The 19,956-nt window shown below is 38.7% G+C and overlaps 1 protein-coding gene across 1 annotated transcript in view; it reads right to left on the bottom strand.

Annotated features, from left to right (window-relative positions):
- The window catches only part of BCKDHB (branched chain keto acid dehydrogenase E1 subunit beta), a 109,072-nt gene extending 91,802 nt beyond the window's left edge, over nt 1–17,270 (bottom strand). Inside the window, exons 1-3 of the mRNA XM_038130639.1 lie at nt 17,086–17,270; nt 14,525–14,602; nt 11,923–11,991 (exon numbers count right to left, since the gene is read on the bottom strand). Of these exons, the coding sequence (XP_037986567.1) occupies nt 11,923–11,991; nt 14,525–14,602; nt 17,086–17,224 (286 nt within the window). The 5' untranslated portion in view covers nt 17,225–17,270. The remainder of the gene's footprint in view (nt 1–11,922; nt 11,992–14,524; nt 14,603–17,085) is intronic.
- Between the last annotated feature and the right edge of the window lie 2,686 nt (nt 17,271–19,956).

Genomic DNA, 19,956 nt, shown 5'->3' with positions numbered 1-19,956 from the left:
AAAATTCATACAGGAACTACTGATTTCCAATCAGTCCTGCCTTTAAAGCCCTTTTTCAACCTTAAAATATCTAGGATTTTTCACAGATGTACTTCTACATCAGTCTACTAATTTTATTTCTTAACATAATTAAAACAATATATCCAACATTTAAGCTTTCTTGGTCCCACCATCCCTTTTAAGCCTCATTTTACAACTGGTGACACTTGTAGTCTTCCATTTCTCTGATACTATACAAGAGGGCAAGCCAAACAGTGAGTAAATTTACTTCAGCTCTTTTGGAACTCCTAGGTTAACAAAAAGTAGTTCTACTAACTTAGTCATTTTAATCATTTTGTTCTACCATTTTTTCTACTGATAACCTAGTCACAGTTCTCCAGCTTTAAAAAAATAGGCCCTGTTGCTCTGAAGAGAATACCAGTAAATATACATTAACTTTACAGCTGAATATAAAAATTTCCAAGCTACTTGTCCAAAGCAGGGCTTCAGATTCACTGTCACAGAGATGGTTTAACTCTCACACAGTAACATGCTGTGCTGTTTAAAAAGCTGCTTCTTCCAGAACTATCCATGTTACAAGACATCGTTTCACCTAACTCATGAAAAGCGATTATATGAAATGAAAAGGATTTCATATGCAAGTAGCTTTTAACTTCTGAAGATGATTTTTACCTACTGTGCACAGAATAACAACTTACAGAATCTAGCCATACTCCTCTCCTGTTCTTCACCAACCCTGTATCATGCAAAAGCCAAGCCCATTTCTGTGCACCCAAACATTTATAACAGACTTCAAGGACTCAGCCATGCCTCTGGTGTAACTCAGCCAACCCTAGGGCTGAGTAACCAGGTCTCAGCACTCACTCAAGCCAGTGTAAAGTCTCAAGTCAGGTGCAGTGATTTGGTCTGTTAATAGGAGAAATACATGCACCCACACACACTGTGTATACACTGCCTATGCCTTCAAAACAATTTCAACATTTAATTACCTTGAATTAAAAAGTCATTCAAATTTTGATTATTTAGCAACTAAGTACATCACATTCCCATTATATTTTCCATATATTCCAAAATGTCACATTATGGCGGTAAGATACAAAAGTTAGTAAAAAAAACATACTGCCAAAATCTGTGAGCAACTGACAACAGGGTCAGAAATGAGATTTGCATGCAGTAAACTAAATTAGCTTCTTCCTATTTTGCTGCTGCAAAATCCACTATCATGGTCTATTTTGCAACAAAGGAGCTGACTTCCCATTCTAGTTTTAGACAGAAGTTTAAAAGATCAAATGACATTTAAGTCTTTCTTACTTGGTTTCACTTGTTCACAGGAGTCGTAATTATGTTTCATTTGGGGCAAAAAAAGAAAATCCCACAAGAAAATGCATTCTTCTGAACCACTTGTCACTACTGTGTTGCCCAAAGTAAAGGACACCTGTTCTGCCTGGCAACTGGTAAGAACAGGAACTCTTAACAGGTTTATCATATACATCACTGATATATCCAACATTTTAGAAAAGCACTTCAAGTGATTTGGAAATTAGGAACAGCTGAAAGATATATTTTCTTTTAAAGTCTCCCCCAGTTACTAAATCATACATTTGAAGAAACATGAATGTTTGAACTAGTAGTTCTAGCTCAAAGTGTTCTCAACAAGTCATTCTTTGACCTTAGACGATGCATTTTTCTTCTAAGAGCTTATTAGATCACAACTACACTTTCACCTCCTCTCCCCCAAGATTCCCTCAGGAGAAAAGCCTGTTTACTGCGTTTCCATTTAACCCTCACTCTCACAGACTACAAATAGTATCAGTCAGGTGAACTGCTGAAGTACAAAGAAAAGGTTACCATAGACAGAAATTCTTATAATCTGCACAGTTACCAAATTTCAGATTTGGAAGGAAAACTTTCTACTAAAACTCAGTAAATTCTGAAAGTTCACAGCATGACTATAACATTAATAATGTCCTCATCAGGCTTACAGAATTTTGGATTGAAGAGGACCCAGAAAAACTCCACAGATACTTCTGCCTTCCTAAAGCAAAGAGTGATGATTTCATTTTTAGCCCTCTCCCCCAGTTCAGATTTCCTGTCATTTGTGACAAACCAGCAGCCAGCGAAAGCTAAAGAATAAAACCAAAATATTAAAATACATTATATAATTCTCTCCCTTTCTCAGGGAAGGAGTGGGAGGAGTTGGGGGAGGTTAATTCAAAGCTTTGGCTTTAGCTTTGAATACTGGTAACCTTGCAAGTCATTTAATCTTCCCACAATGGAAGAGCAGCCAAACAGTAATATGAAAACAGTGTCAAGTGAAAGAATGATGCAAAAAAGTAAACGAATTATAATAAAGAAAAAATCCTTGCTATTACAGTAGTCACATGGTAGAATAAGCTATCCCACGAGGTTGTAGAAGCTCCTGCCTTGGACATGTTCAAAAGTCACCCGGACAAGACCACAGGCAAACTAAACTCAACTGTGTTGAGTACTGACTGGTTCGAAACAGATGACTTTCAAGGTCTTCTCCTTACAGCCCTCTATGGTTTATTAACAGCCCCAAGCAGGGCTACATGCTGACTGCCAAAACTTTTTATGCCTGTCCTTTTCACCTGTCTCGTTCATGGAAGCAATTTGTGACATTGATAAAGCAGTACTCATGCAGATCCACACTCTAAGGAAAACATTTCAAAAGAAGCTCACATCTCAGTGGCAGATTTCCTCATCAGAATTTCTTTTTACTTTTCTAAGGGACTCTTGGAGGAAGAGGAGGTGAAAGAGTAGTTGTGATCTAATGAGCTCTTGGAAGGAAAACACATCATCTTGAGTAAGAGAATGACTTGTTGAGAACACTTTGAGCTGGAACTGCTAGTTTAAACATTCATGCAGGCTGCCCACTCCACACTGAAATCCTCCTCATCATCTGGCTCATACACCCATTTGCAGCCTGAATTAAAAAAAGAGCAATGCCTAACTGGACAAGGCATTCAAATATTCCTCCAGCTATGATTAATAACATTCCTTTGTCAACTACAAAAAACTTTTGCTGCGTGAGAAGCACACTCGCAGAAAAGCATAACTGACATACAGTTTGACATGAGAAGCTATGCCAGATGACCAAGTGCTTACTTGCAAAAATATGCCCCAAAATTGACATCTACCAAATACTTATATGTGGGTATAAGCAGCGGACAACACACCAGCTTAAATTACAAGGCTTAGGTCAGTTCCACGCATTTTCACATCGTCTGCAACATGACATGACATGACAGAGATCCAACAGGAAACACAGAACAGTTGTCAAAGCTAAGTATTGCAACCTGTCAATTAAAATTCTGCTGTAATAAGCTGCGCACACCATCTGGATGACAAATCAAGGAGTAGGCAAAAATATCAAACACAAGTTACCCTCTCTCACATTCCCCAGTATCAGGAGTGTAGATGTATTTTAGAGTAAATGTGAAGGCATGCTGGATCTAACTGGAATTGTGACTCAAGTATTCTCAAGACAAAAGCAAGGATTTAATGCTGCTGTAGAAGTACTTAGGAGCAAAGAGCTCAATGACCAGAACCCTGCAGTAATGAAAACCATCTTACAAATCTCACTGGTAACCATGCCTGTCCTTTTATAAAGCAAAGCATGTGCAAGAGAAAAATTAATAAAGTAGTCTATACTTGGTGCTTCCATCTAAGTGTGAAAACCCTGTGCCAGGTTTTGAGGATTTAATGTCTCTGCAAATTAAAAAGAAAAGAGATCTGTTATAATAAATGACTAGCATGTTATATCAACCTGGTCAAAATAAGATTAACCTGCACCTCAAAGTGCTTCTGCTGCAAATCTGGTTAAACAATTCCCAAACTTGGATACTAGTCTTGATTTTTTTCACCCTTTTGGGCTTAAAGCAATTTACTTCCAAGAAAACTCTTGAGAGTTTTATTCCCTGTAATAAAGCCTGCAGAACGTTCTCAAATTGAAATTACCATCCTCTTACCACCAAACTAAGAGTAGAAAAAACAGCAGACATATTGAATTAACCCCAGCTGATGAGTGGGATAAATTATCACATAGATAAACAGAGGGAATCACAGGATTAACCAAAGAAATTGAGAATCACTTCATTCCACCTAAGGAATTTCAAAGGCATAAAGAGAGATGTCTAAAAGAAGGTACACAAAATGTGCTTGCGACCTCTTACTAGTACAGACTGCAAAGACTAATTATGCTCATCAATTCCATCTTGGGTCTTTAAAACATAAAGTTTCATCCTCCTCGACATGATATTACCAAAAAACTGGTTTCACATTATTCAGTACAAGTATTTTCTGAAGAGGAAAATTCCATTTTTATGAAGTTCAGCCGCACATACTATTTTGCCCAGCAATTTATCTTGAAATATCTTAAAAATGCGAGAACAGCTTTCTCTTTTTACTCTGCACTGAGTATCAAGTTCTATATTAAAAAAATATATTCCTTATCTTTCCCTAAAACAGGTTTACAACATAGGAAAAAAAAACATAATAAGTATTAGCAAGCCCCAAATAAATATAAATACAGTTTTCACAACAGGCACACTATCAGAACAATTAAAAAGAAAATAAAAACAAAACTAAAATAAAAGCTATTTAGCTCTGACAGCAACTGATTTATATCATTATCCCACAGGTAAAAAAGGTGTAGAAAGGGCATACTACATTTTACCAAGTTTTTACATTTTACCAAGTTTTCAAATAACTTTCCTTCTAACTGTAAATCTTAAAAAAAGAATTGGCTATTTAAGATGAAAATGAACAAAATGTACTATTGTGTAATGAGTCTGGAACACGTTCTCCAGATGTTACTGTTCAAAGACATTTAAATAAATCAGAACAAATCCAGGTCTTGCCAAACTGTTCTGGAAGAACCAGGCAAGCAAGCTGCAGAATTCTCCACTTAAATCTATGCACAAAGAAATGACGATAACCAAACCCCCTATTTAGGTTTTACTCAATCTACACACAAGTAGTCATTTTGAACTCTGAATAAAATGTTCCACCCTTAGCTTATGTCCATGATGTCAAAAATTCTGAACTCCTTCCTTCTACCACATGCAAAGTTTTAGAAAGGACCAGGACCTACACCAAGGAAGCACCATGTTTCTCCAGCAAGCTTGCAGTCTGCTTTTAAGCATCAAGATAACATTTTTCTATCTGCTTATACAGTAAAGCCCTAACACTTATGCTACTTTAGCCTGAGTTTTTCCTCTTTCTCATAATAGCCTATGGTTATGTTCTAAAAGAATGTAAAAGACACCATGATTACTGGTTCAAAATTCCAGATAAAAGACCTGAGAGTGTCTTCCCACCTGTTGAATTAAGACACAACTACTAGTAGCTTTTGGGAGGCAGAACACACTGCCTTAATATATTGCATTACAGCCCATCCAAATTGTGTTCTTGTACTTCTTACCTTCGCACTGTAACATTTGGGACCAAAAAATAACCAGAACAACCCAGAATCTCCATTAACAGATATCTGCTACCTTACTAGTAACATTAAGTGTAGTCTACACAATAAAAAATGTCCTGAAATCATTACCAAAAATATTTACAATACAAACATTTTAAAGTATTTTATGCATTTTGGAGGCAAACTATCAGAATTGTTTTAAAAACAACCCTCTACTATATCTACTTCTATTAGCTCAGCTTCAAAAGGTTCTCCCATCCTTTCATGCTACAAAAGCCATCAGGACACTAAGTAGTTTTTGCAGCACATCCAAACTTCAGCCAGCAACCTTCACCAAATACCATAACACCATGGGGACAACTCTATCTTCTCACCCATGCTTTCCTCCATAGGCCTTCACTTAAAACACAGAACTTGCTTTCAGCAGTTTTTTGCAGCTAAAGCTCATAGAATAATACTGTGCTCAAGTAAATACTTGCTTCAAAGAATGACTGCTATTTTTCTAGAAAAGCTGGTGTCCCTTGGGCATGGCTAGGTACAGCCATCTCCTAGCCAAATAAACAAAGACTCATTAATTAGTTTACTGGACTATAAATAAACTATTCATTTACTGAGAATGAAGTGTTCCCTGAAAACTCACACAGGTGTTTACACCTTAGACACACGAGCTACAGAATAACAACCATGGATTACAGTGGATCAGGTGTTGTAAATAAACATTATTGCTAAAGACAAGCTAGCATTATCATGGGATGTAACAATAAAGAGCTGTAAGCAACCAGGTTTTACTCAGTAAAACACATAAGTAAAGTATCCAGTTTTGGATGCCCTATATCCTCCAGCTGCAGCAACCAGAGTACAGAGAAATTGATCAATAAAGAAAAGCTTCAAATCATAACAATAATCCTGCACTGGGACCATATGTGTAGGAAAGCCAGAGAAACTTCACCACTGAAGGCTAAAAACAGCCTTTGCCAGCTGATCTGTCCCAAAACATACCCTGTGCTTCAGAGAGAAAATTTTGTAAGGAAGACAGAAAGGAAAGGAAAACAAATATGGAAGTGATAAATAAAATCATTTTTAAAGCATCCAGTTGATTGCTAATGTGGCTAGGTCATCCTGACATAAGGAACATAAGGATACTATTTTCTTTCACAGCTACAACTGTGGTTTCATATGTAGTTCAGTCACTCGGTTCTTGCTGAGTTTGAAATTTGCCACAGGGGAAATTTCTGATTCAACTCACCCTACTCTCACAGGATTCAATACAAATGTTACCTCTTCTCTGGATGTTCCTTTTTTTCCTGTGATTTATCATTTTGCAAGAAAATATCCTGAACTCAATGAATAGACAGAAATTAGTGTTTACAATCTACTCCCCATCTATTTCCCACTTTTTTAAAAATATGGTTTGGAAGAAAATAATCCTAGCAACTATATTTACACTCCTGCATCAAAATAATAATAATAATAATAAAGCACAGGAAGGATTATCTATAAAACAATCCTATAAGCTTGAAAATATTAGGGAAAAAAGAGAATTAAATTTCAAGTTACTTGTGCATTCCCCTTCCACTCTACATGACAAAAGCATAAAATGAGTAAGGAGGAAAAAAAATGAAGCTGCTTATTACACATTTACTACTATCTGCATGTATTAATGTCTCTAGCCATGTGTGTACCTCAGTATTACCTAAAAGGAAATTATCTGAGATTGATCTTGTTTTATCCTACATACGTATAAGAGTGACACACAGTTGCTCCTACTGAGTTTCATTTTATCAAGCATCCACCAGAAAAAAATCAATTAGTTGCTGCACAGCAGTAGATTAGAAAAAAAACTTGGGGACTAAATCAGGCCGCAAACTGACAGCCAACACTGTACTGCTAATAAAGGCAGCAAACATCCCTCTAAAACATTTCAACAATATTACACAGAAACCTTGAGAAAAGCGCTTTGTTCTAATTGCCTGCGTTTGAGGGTATCATAAGCTGCTGCGGGCAGCACATCTCTGTGCACTGACACACGAAAAGAGGAGAACAGCAATAACAGGGACCAAAGAGAACAGATAAAAAATAAAAAGCCAATCAGTGATGGGACATTAATCCAGAAAAGAAGAAACCTATCTTCCTCTTGTTTACTCTGCGATCACACAGAGGATCCCAAACAGTGACACATTAACCACACGAGCAAAAGACAAATTAATTCCAAAACATTTCAAAAGAACAACTGCTGCTGTATCTCCACAAAGATCAGCTTTGGTATCTTACTCAACTCTTTGTGGAGTAAATTCAGAACTCCTGAGGGACAGCATTAGGCCAAGTCTCTTATACTCTGGGCAAGCATTTGCTTCTCGTAGGAGATACCACAGTGACATCCTCCTGGAACTGAGAGAATCTTTGAACTAAAACTCCCATTCAATGTATTCACATTCTACCTGTATTTGCAAATAGTTGCAAGGGAATTAAAATGGCATTATTCAGGAATTCCCTACTGAAAAGTAAAAGACTCATTTACACTACTCTTTCAGTCAAGAATAATTTTCAATAGATCAAAAACAGCTTAGAAAACAATCTATTCAGGCCTTTAAATACTGGGAAGCCAACTTACACAGTCACCTAGACTCCCTTGATGGCAAACATTCCATGACAAAAAAAAAAAAAAAAATCCATGACAAAAAAAAAACCAAACATTCCTTGATGGACATTCCATGACAAGGAATTGCAGGTTGCTGCGCAATACGGAATTAAGCAGAAGCTCAAAAAGTTTGCAAACTTCATCTGTAGAAGTGAACATATACACCCAAAAAAAGTCAGCCCCTACCCAAGCACTGCTATGAGGAAAAGACCTGCCAGGCTCACCTTTCCTCTGTTGGATTCTCAGAGCTCTGAGCAAGGACTGATCCTATTCTACAATCTCAAAATATCAAGCTCTGAAATAGTCAGAAAGCTCCTGATCCTTACCCTCGCTAAGGACAATCTTTTGACATGGCAGCAAGTGCACATTAGATTCTCCCTTCAAGTGCAGGCCAGAATGGTATGAAGAAAAATCACCACAGAGGCCAAATCACCACAGAGGCACTTACAGATAAGGAAGCCCTCAAGCTGTAGGTATTTGGAGGACAGCAGAAAGAACATTCAAGGAAAGTATAATATATACACTTCACTTCCCTGTTTATGTAATTTTCATTTCTTGGCCACAGTAGGATAGAGAGGTCTTTTTTTTTTTTGAGTCACACAAAAAACACCTGCCCTAGCATTCTTCTGAGTTACAACCTTTGTCAATCACTATTTCTGCTATTCTTATTTCTCAGTCTTCACTTCTGCTCACTTACTCCATTTTTACCTTGTTTTTACCTCTGTTTTTTCCTCTAATTTCTTTACCTCCCATCATCTAATTCCTACCTCTTATCTCCTCTATATTTCTGTCATGAGGATAATACCGATCTTTACATGTTCCCACTTCATTTCACACTTCAGACAGAGCAACAGGACATATATTCCCATTCCAAGATCGTTGTTTCAAATCCATTTGCAGACTCAAAGACAAATGGACAGCAATTTTTCTGAAGGATTGGAATAATAATGTACTTCCCTTAAAAAAAAATTTTAAATGTTTGCACACATTACCTAGGCTATCGAAACACAGTAGGTAGTTTACATCACACTGTTCTAAGGACAGGAAACACCTCCAGAGAGCAGGACTATGGAATAGAAGGCATTCCTTATTTTGAGAAAGATACTCTAGAGGTTAGAGGATGTAACTTCTGCAAAACAGTAACAATCAAAAACCTGTCAGAGGGTGATGGGGAAGAAGATAAAAAATAAAACATGAATATGCCTTCCAGGGTACCAGACCAGAAAGAGGGGACAAAGGAAAAAAATATGTACAACACTTATTTCCTTTATCTGAAAGGAGCACTCTGCATAAATATTTCAGAAAGTCTACTCATTTTCAAAATTATACAGCGACAGATTTTTAAACATTCAACTCAATGCTAGAAAACTGGAATAACGTATTTCAGACCTTCATATAAGATGCATAGGAACATACCACCTTCAGTCATACTATCATGAAAATTAAACTTCCACACACTCACTTATTTACATACAATTCCTTAATTAAATATTTTTAAACATTATTCCTGGTAGCACATTAAAAATTCATCTGCTCAAAAGGTTGCATTTATTTCCTTAAAAAGTCAATAAGCTTTCCTTCACCCACTAGTACAGGCCTCTGGCTATGTTTATACAATGTAACACTCCACTGGAAAAAAAAAAAAAAAGCAGCTTTTATATTTAATGATCAATTTATTCTAAAAGCAAATTTCTTTTCTGTCTCTCCAGAGAGACTTCAGTAACATTCTGGACACCAACCAACATCTCTATAATACTATTACTGAATATTACTATATTAAGTTCTTCCTACTATAATATTATATTATATTTAGACCTTGACCTCAATAAAATGCTTTAAAATAATCTATGTTTTTATCAAAATAACAACTTACAGGCATAGACTGCCACCTAGTGATTTAATTATCTACAAGGAAAAAGAAACTAAACAAATTAAACAAAAATCAGCCTCTCTTCCAGGATAGAAGAAAAAACCCCATTAATTCCTTCATATTTTGTATCAACACATAGAAACAACCTCACATTATATTACTTGCATCACCTATTATAATTTGACAGTGAATTCAAGAGAGGGATGGGGAAAGAGTCAGTCCGTGTATGTAATCTTCCTCGTACGATTCATCAGGTTGGTTGGTTGTCACTTCCATCTGGAACTCCTCCTTATTTTACAGGACGTCTAGCTTTTTCATAAAACAAGCATTCCATCTAGAATTTATTTAATCTCTGAGACTGCACTGATAGGCAGACACACCCCTCAAAACACTGTATTCTTTCAATTTTTTGCACTTTCAGTCTTTTCTGTTTCTCCTCAGCATTGTAACTATATTTTCAGTACATCCTCCAGTTCATCTTTGCCATTCCCTCTTCAGCCACTGCCTGTTTTCTACTGAATTTCACTATCAGTGAAGAAAGAAGCTGAGTTACCCATGTCCTTTTATCTGCCTTACAAAACTGAATTCCCATTCTGTAAATGAGTCCTAAATTCAGGACCTTATCTTCAGACTCTCTTCCTGTTCAAAGTTGTATTTCCTCTTATTCACCCTGAAGAGGTTAGTACCCTTTTTGAGCAAATGGCAATACTAGTTTCATTAGTCCTTGTTCAGTGCTCATATAAGTACAATTTTACTCCATACAAGTACAATTCCCACGTTCCCTCTCACATTTTAAAGGAGTTCTTTCCAAATATTCCTGAAGTCACATCACAGCTTCCTCAAAAATCTCATTAAAAATCTTCGGTATTATACCCATGAAATAAACCTGACTCTAGCCAGGCTGCTGATGCGCTGTGACTGCTGGTTATAATGCTGATTAGCACAGAGTAAACAGTCCTTTGCACTCCCTCAACAGACCCCTGTGCTCTGTCAGGGCAGTCAAGGCTGTCACAGAGTCTTTGAACAGCACTGGCAGCTTGGAAAACACTACCAATAAAATGCTACTACAAAGATTAAATAATCTCTTTTCTTCATTCCATTACATGACTATCTTACATCAAAAAAACACCAAATGACCCTCACAGCACCACCCTAACAATATAAAGTTTGTCCCTTCTGTCTTTTAAACTGGAGATGTTCAGTAAAACCCAAGAAGGTTGCTTGTGCAACCATCTGCTCCTGTTACTTACTTCCCAAATAACATCTGTTGCCTGTGTTTCCAGCAACTGGTTGCTGTCTCAGAGACCTGGTTTTCATATGGAGTCTAGTACACGCAGTCAGTATATCACACCAGTTACAGAACTATACCTCAGCCTCAACAAGCAGCACTGAAGATCATGGCTAACAGAAATTCTACCACTAACATGTAAACTAGAGAGCAAGAGAACATCTACATAATAATTGAAGCAGAGAAGCAAGACAACAAAATATGGTTGTGTTTCTGAAACTTCTTAGAAGTATAGTCTTCGTCCTCTCCCTTTTTTGGTTTACTCAAAAAAATGTGGAAGTTTTTCTCTAAGGTGGCTGTAACACATCTTTATTATCATTAAATAGATTTAATCACTTGCTGCAAAAGGTCCAAGTCATCTCTGTGCCTTGAAGAAAGTAAGCTGCTGAAACCAAATATGTTATAACCTCCTCTTCTCTGTAATAGCCCAGTGGGGGAGTAGTAATTGCAGCAGGGGAGTAGCAATTGCCAAATTAAAAGCTGTATCATGTTACCATCTCCACAACCAGCTCCCAAGACCTGTACAATGCTATACACTAATTAGCCGCATACATGAAACATTGATTTTACGGTGTTTTAGCATTGCAGTAACAACACTTCTCACAGCAAAATGGGTAAAAAAAAAAAAGAGCAGAGATGTTAATATGAAACTGATGTCAGATTTATAAATTACATAAACTTACCATACTTGTCTCGCAAGCCAACTGTACATCTGAAGACTCCACCAAAGGCCACGTCTTCACCAAACACAACTGAAATAAGAACAGTAGGGGAGGCTAACATTACTCCAACACATCTTACTTTTAAACAATCATTTAAATTGTTTCAAAGGCTTTTATATGAGACACAAACAAAAGTAACTCTTAACATTTCATTTCACTTTAAGATTTATCTAGATCTAAGCATTCCTCATGCACAGCCTGACTATAATAAATGAAGAACCAAGGTTAATGAGGAATCAGAACATAGCTGTCTCAAAACAGAATTCATGAAAATTATTCTGTTAGGCTTTCATTAGCTATTTAGTTTTTTTGAAATATCCTATAGTAACACAGTGTCTAAAACTAAATGAGTAAAATTCCAAAAAGCAATTACACCCAGTCACAAATGAGTCATGGAAATTATGCCTTCTGCTTCAACTGGTAACCATTTTCATTCTTCATCCACAGATTTCAATAAATATAATGTTTTGAAAACCATCAAATTGAAGTTTTTTTTTCAAACTATCAATCCAATATGGAATGTCAAGCCTTCTCCAAACATACTTGCCAGACACCTGAAGAGTGACTTCAAAGGAACTCCTCTATAGAAAAGATCACTACCTAATAACTAGGACAGTTCTCAGTATTTAACACTACTATTCTTGTAGTCAATAAAGTTTTATTACTAAAAGCATTTGCCTTTAAAACTTAGCTTCATATCAACTAATCTGTTTGTGATTTTTTCTTTGAATTTAGGGGATGGCTATGTCTAGTTTTCTTAAAACAGTTTTGTTATCTGCTTCACAGAAACAACTATTGCCCATTTCAAATTTTTAAGCATGTAAGATGTGCAGCAATATCACCAATAGCTGTTTGCATGAACGAGGGTCAGTTCTGATTATTCCACAATTCTTCAATATTCTACATATTCTAAAGGACACAAAATAATAAGCTAACCTTCTTGCCTAATACCATTCTTAATTAAATAAAATTAATTTCTGATTGGAATCACTAAAAAGGATTAGCATACTTGCGCTAATCACATCAGTGACAACACTTAAAGAAAAATAAATTCTATAAAGATGTAAAATGAATGCACTCATGGAGTGTATGATTGAACTATGTCCCCAAATCACTTCTCTAATTTTTAACAACAATTTGGGTGGGGTTTAATGTACTTAAAATCTTTGCAAGTCCTTTTTGTTACCATATGGCTCCTTAATTTTGAGCCAGCTGGCATCTACAAAAAATATTCCCATTTAATGCTGGTATCCACAAACTTGAATGGATTTACTCATTCAGTTCAGCCACTGAAATGTATTTTCCTGGAGACATTCTAATTCTCATCAACATAAGTATGAGGATTTCCACACTTAAATAACAATTGCTCAATTCCCATACAACTAAAAACATATGAAGGACATGTTTTCCACTGTGAAAAGTCCTAATTAATTCAGTAAGTGTGGTGATTCTGAGAACTCACATCTGGACTGTAGAACTTCAACACGGTCTTGCAAACAGCTTTACAAAGACTAAGCCCTGCAAAGCTGAGGAGCAAGACTGGAGCCTCAGAGCAACTGGTTCTCTAAAGGCTCAAGATTACATATGAGTCTAGGCTCCTGATGGGCTAACATTCTACTTGCTTTTATAGGGCTGATTCTACAGAAATGGTAATAAAATCTGTTCTTGGCCCTAATTTGCCCTCAGTTGTCTAAGTTTAATCTAATCGAGGTGCATATAAAACAGCTGAGATTGAGAGGGAACATATACAGGCATAGTATGGACACACAACACGGAATTTGTCCCAGCAGGTTAGACAATTAGTCAAACTTTAGGCTGAGCAGTGATTCAAGCAGTGACAAAAAGGGCTACTAACAAACTAAAAAGAAAACACAAAATTACACAAGATGATGCAGCCATAACAGCTGTCTTCATGGCATGAAGCATCTCTTTCAGATACCTGGCCATCATCATGCCTTTGTCAGGACAACAGAAGCAAAAGACCTCCTGCTATATCTAAGAATTAAAAGTGGAGTAAATAGTTTTGTGCAATAGTTCACAATAAACCTTTTAAATCCCGCTGTAATGAAGTAGCATCTTCCAAGTCAGACCACAAAAGCCTAGCAAATCTTACTGTCTGCTTATGGACAACAATGAACAGAAAACAGTAAAGCTATAAATTAATTTTGGAGGGCAGGGAAGAAAGCAGAATGTACAGAGCAAGGAATATATGATCCCTTAAAAACAGCGGTTTTAGGGAACAGAAAGTTTAAGAAATGTAAAGTATGTTTACATTTTTAAAACTCTTACTAGTGGGACTCAAGGTGCCCTCAAGGACAGTTCTCATCAGTAATACCTTAAACGTGTTAAATAACCTATCTTTTGCTCTCACTTTCAAGTGAAATACACAGAGCTAATACAGAAGATACATTTTAAACCATATAATCCATTAGTAATCAGTTAATGCAACACATTTTTAAGATTTGAGATCAAGGCCATGAGAAATACATTAAATATTGCACATAGATAGGCAAACCAAAACACAACTTACATAAAGCAAAATGCACTAACAAGTATAAGGTACCTGCAGTTGGATCTTTGGCTAAAGCATTGTCCAAGGCACTTGTTATGGATTGGAAGAGATTCATCTTCTGAGTTTGCCCTGTGTGAAAGTGATCATTCCGCAATTTAATTTGGTTCAAAACATGAAGTACATTAGAAAACACTGGTGCAAACATGTCTAAAAACTTAACCATCAAAAACAAGATCCCTGTTAGGAATATCCAAGATTCATTTGTTGAATAAACTTAAATTATGGGATAGATGGGATTGAGCATTGAATACATGGCCTTCCCAAGGACTATAATTCCACTTCCAATTTTTTCTTCCAAAAAACTATGCTCTTGCCTAGAGCAGATGCAGCTTTGCAAAGCTCAGTCAAGCACTGGGAAGAATGCCTTCCTTTTCAAAGCAAGAAACCAAAGTATTATTGTTTTAAGGACTGGGATCTCTCCCCACACCCCCGCTGCTAAAATTCACTGATGCTAACTTTATCATTCTTTAACCTCATTTTTTTAAGCTCCAGCCTTTCCCATTTACAGATATCTATTACTATCAGAAATTTTCAAGACCACTGGCCTGCTCTCTGCACTGCAGTTAGTAAGTGTCTGAAGCTTCAAACCCATACTTCAAAGAAACTTGGTGCTGAAGTAAAGCAAGCTGTTTAATTCAAACCAAGGCCACCAGAACGCCCCTCTTCATTCCAGCACTTTTGGAAAAAACAAGGGGACCTGAAAGCAAAGATGGACCAACACTAGTCTACCAACTAGTAGAGTAGTCCTTACTACTGTGACCAATTCAGATTTTCCAAGCAAATAAAATAATTCTTAAAAGAAACCAAGTAAGTAAGAAATTGCTTGGCTGACATTTGGTAGCTCTTTAACTAGCAAAACCTCTGAAGTTATGACTAGAAGCCACAGTCCAGGAGAATGCTACCTACTACCACACATAGTGTGGAAAACTAAATAAATAAATGAGATTATTAGATGAAGATCCCACACAAACTAACAGGTGTCAGAATACAGAATGGTGAACTACATTCTTTTCCAAGTAGTTATAGTACCTCTCAACAAACATTCAGCCTCCCTTTCTTCTAAATCTTTGATGTTAGTATTTTTTTGTTAAAGACTCGTGTCACGCCACACCTGAACAGCTGAACAGCTGCACATTCCTGTGCTTGGTAACTTCATTTGTTATACTTTACATGGCCCTTTAAGGGGAGGAAAATGTGGAAAAGAAAATGTTATGGGAACTGTTCAAGTTATACAAAAGCCCTAGCGAACAAAATGTACAAATTCAAGAGAAGAAAACCTCAGGAGTGGCAGATGTTTCTCTTTCCCTAGTTGTCCACATTAGTACTTAGGTTATCTTCTCTACAAGATACCATCCTTCCAGTATTTGATATAAATAAATGGCTATTACTTAAGCTACTGTCAGAAACTTCTCACCATGACAGTTCTAACCTGCTTCTCTTGCTTGTAACACAGGCCTTTGTATAAGCCCCACAGAGGAAAGGGGGAACTAGCTGTGCCTTTTAGATTTGAACTGTGAAGTTGGAAAAGCAATAGCTCCACAAGATCAGGATCAGTATTGCCATAATGTTATTTCACTTCCACTGCTTTTCACAGAATTTCAAAGTGTATTTTGACTCACAGGGAATTAATTTCTACTAATTAATGGCAATAACTGGCATGCCACTCCAGAGCTTCTTTGCACGTACTCAATCAGGGACCTGCCATACACAAGCTTCACCACGTGGCACCTCGGACACCTGTACATCTTTGTCACTAAGGGAAACTCTGTTTTTGTTGGTCAGGATCAAAATGCAACACCAAGGTATCCAACCAAGTAACAAGTTTTCTAGAGGACAGTGAGGTTCACCGATAGAAACAGCTGTTCTGCAGCTGGCAGGCTTCTTCCAGGAGAACTCAGCACTAGCCATTTGCAGGGATGCATCTCAGAAATAAAAGTCAAACGCCATGCGCTGCTCATTTCCAAGTTATCAGTGTTTACTCTCGACCATGTGACCACGAGGATGACCTCGAACCTTTCAGCGGACAGCAGCCTTTATTCATCATAGGTTTATTATCACACTCATGACCTAAGCACGCAGTACAAAACCCAGGATAGATGTCAAGTCACTAAGTTACTGCTAGAAACTTTTGGTACAGGACAAGGGCGGAGGATGCCCTTGCAGGTCTGACAACACGATGGGCCCATCTACCGCAGCTCAGGCCTTGACAGCCCAAAACATTTCGCCACCGCACCGTCGAGGGGGCCGGCCGGCCCCGCCAGCGGCCTACAGGGGCCGTCCCACCCACAGCCCAGGACTGCGGCGGATAACCCGCGGCTGCAAGTGCCGAGGACACAGCGGGGTCACAGCGCCCGTGAGGATGCCTCAGCCGCCCGGGGCCCGACTCGCAGCGCCCCCACCGGGCCCTCGGCGGGTTCTGCCTGCCTGCCTCCCTCCCATCCCGGACGGGGTTGCTGGCGGCCTCCGCCAAGAGGGCGACGGGGCGGACCCGGCAGCAGAGCGAGGTTGAGGCCGGCCCGCGGGGGTGGACCCCGGCCCAGCCGCGCTCTCACCGTACTCGCTGGGCGCCGGGTCCGGCTGGAAAGAGAAGTGCGCGGCGGTCCGGCGGGGCGCGCCCGGCAGCGGGGCCAGGCGGCCCCAGAGCCCGGCGGGGAGCGCCGCGCGCAGCGCCCGCCCCGCCGCCGCCGCCATCGCCGCGATGCCGGGCCCTCCGCCGGCAGCGCGTTCTAAAGAGGCGGGGTCCCGGGCCGGCCTCCCATTGGCCAGCGCCGCCGGGGCACGGACCAATCAACAGTGGCTTTCTGGTGGGTGGAGGAGTGGGAGGGAGGGCGGTTTGCTGCGTGCGCGCGGGGGGCGCGGCCTGGGGGGACGGGAGCGCGGCCGCGGGCACGGGCACGGGCACGGGCACGGGAACGCGCGCGGCACGCGGCAGCCGTGAGCGCGCCCTGAGGGCGGGAGCGCGCTGCTCCCGTGCGCCCTCACAGGGACAGGGACAGCCGCAAGCCGCGGTCACAGCCATAGGCACGGCCATGGCCGCAGTCATAGGCACGGCCACGGGAGGCCTCGCCTCGGTGCTGTCACAGTCGCAGCTGAAACCAAAGGCTTCGCCTCTCCTCTTAAACTCTTTCCTTCCACTGCAGGGGTTGTCCTGCCACCACCCCAGAAGCAATAAATCGTAGACTGGTTTGGGTTGGAAGGGACCTTAGAGATGATCCGGTTCCAACAGACTTGCCAGCGCCAGGGACACCATTCACTAGGCAAGGCTGCTCAGAACTGCCTTGAACACTTCCAGGGATAGGCTGTCCACAGCTTCTCTGGGCAACCTGTTCCAGTGCTTTACCATTCTTGAAGTAGAGATTTACCTAATATCCATTCTAAACCTATGCTCTTCCAGTTTGAATCCATTCCCTTTTGTCCTGTCACTACATGTCCTTGTAAAACTCTCCATCTTTCTTCTAGGCTCCTTTCACAAATATCTGAAATCCTCAAGTTCTACTCCAGTAGCTGCCGCAGAAGGGTAAAAAGAATTCATAGACCTGCAGATGTTACCTGTTCCACTCTGTCTCTCAGAATCTCTCTCAATTGCCCATCCAACCTGGCTCTCAGTCTGTCTTATTTTAAATTAATTTTTTCCAAGGTCTTTTCTTCCAAACACTCTTGTTCAGACCTTTGTTACATCATTTTATTGAAATGATGATCTTTTATACGTGCATATTTTCTTTGTCATGTTTTATAAAAACATTCTTTCTAATGTTCTCCTCATCAAAATGTGACGACCTCACATTCCTTCCATCATCCAGGTGAATCTCCTTGGTCTACTTGGTCTACTTTTGCAGCCTCCATTTCTTCCTCAGTGTACACCCATCCTTGCTGCTTTTCGGTTGTCTCCAGATCAATCTTTTTTGACTTTCCCTTTTGTCAGTGCTTCACATCTTGTCCCTGTGCATGCCTCTTCATCAAGCCCTTTCATGCAGCCTCTAATGCATGTGACAAGCTTTGAGTTGTTCTTCGCTGTCTGCTTTGATGTTATCTCTAAGACCAACCATACTGGCTAGCATTTTTACTTTGCTCCAAGAATTCTAACTGTGCCTCAAAGAAAAAGGCTAGAAATTAGAATTATATATAAATGGCATCATCTCTTTCAAATCAGAGGGCTCATATGTAACCCTGTATGAACAGGGCCTGGTTTAAATACTGGAATGTTAGATTTCATGTCTAACATAAAATATGTATAACTGTTATGATTAGATTTTTTATTCCTATTTGAGTTCCAAACCATTACTGAATATCCTTGTAATGATTACAGTTCGATTTTATTGAAGACTGTTGTTTCATTATTTATTTTGTGAAAAAAAATATTTTTCATGTTGATTTAGAATTTCTTAATCAATAAGATTTGTGTAAAATAAATGGCTTAATCCTCCTGCTAACTGGGGAGATCATCCATTTGCTCTTTAACATCCTCTTTATCCTTAAAGATTGCTGAAAAAGCACTCAAATTTTGAGTGATTGATCATGGGATCAAACAAGTTATATATCCCAGTATATTCCAGGGAAACAAGGCACTATTTAAGTTTCTAAAGGGGGTGAGAATTTTAACAAAGAATAGAAAAGCCATCTTTGCAATGAACAAGGAGTATAAATGTCAAATGTTGAGGTTGCTTCCAACTTCAACTGAAGGCAATGCATAGATGTTTGAAAAAGTTTAGTACCTGGAAAACATTATAACCATTAAGTGATATATAATCATGTAATATATATTGCTAATAGTGTAAATTAAACTTGGATATTAAAAATATCCAAGTTTACTATTCAAATATTTGTGTTTCTCTCAGAAAACCATGTATCTGAGTAGGAGGAATTTAGCTATATTTCACATCATTGAGGCAAAATTTGCAAAACTTAAAAATGGAGAACAATAGTATAGAAAGGAATTATTTTATATGTGAGTCTGTCATCTATTTCAAATGTGTCAGTTACTGTGAATTGCTAAACTCATACTACAAATTGTAAGATATATCCTGCTTATGTACAATTAGTACATGCCATGCTGTGATTCTTGTCTCCTATACCTGGTGATACATGGAACTTGAAAAGGAAAAGAATGGTCATGTGGCCCAGTATCTTACAGAGGAAGTTATAGAATTTATGATGGAAGTGTGGAAAGAAGAAATATCTTCAGTAAGATGTTCACGTGCTAGTCAGACCTAGGTGAAAGAGAAAAAAGTATCTGAAGATATACACCTATGTTGTTGTTGCCTTTTTAGTTCAAAAGATGGTTTGTCCACATGGCCTTGGATATTTGCGCTGGCAATTAAAAACAAAAAAAAAGGGGTCAATCAAAGAGGTTTATCCAAATGTACATTGGCTGAACAATATTTTAATGAAGTTTAGTCCCAGCATTTATGTCTTTCCAGCCCTGA

This window comes from Motacilla alba, chromosome 3, assembly GCF_015832195.1.
Source record: "Motacilla alba alba isolate MOTALB_02 chromosome 3, Motacilla_alba_V1.0_pri, whole genome shotgun sequence".
NCBI lineage: Eukaryota > Metazoa > Chordata > Aves > Passeriformes > Motacillidae > Motacilla > Motacilla alba.
Note: the sequence above shows the minus strand (reverse complement) of the source record. Positions and strands in the feature narration are given on the sequence as shown.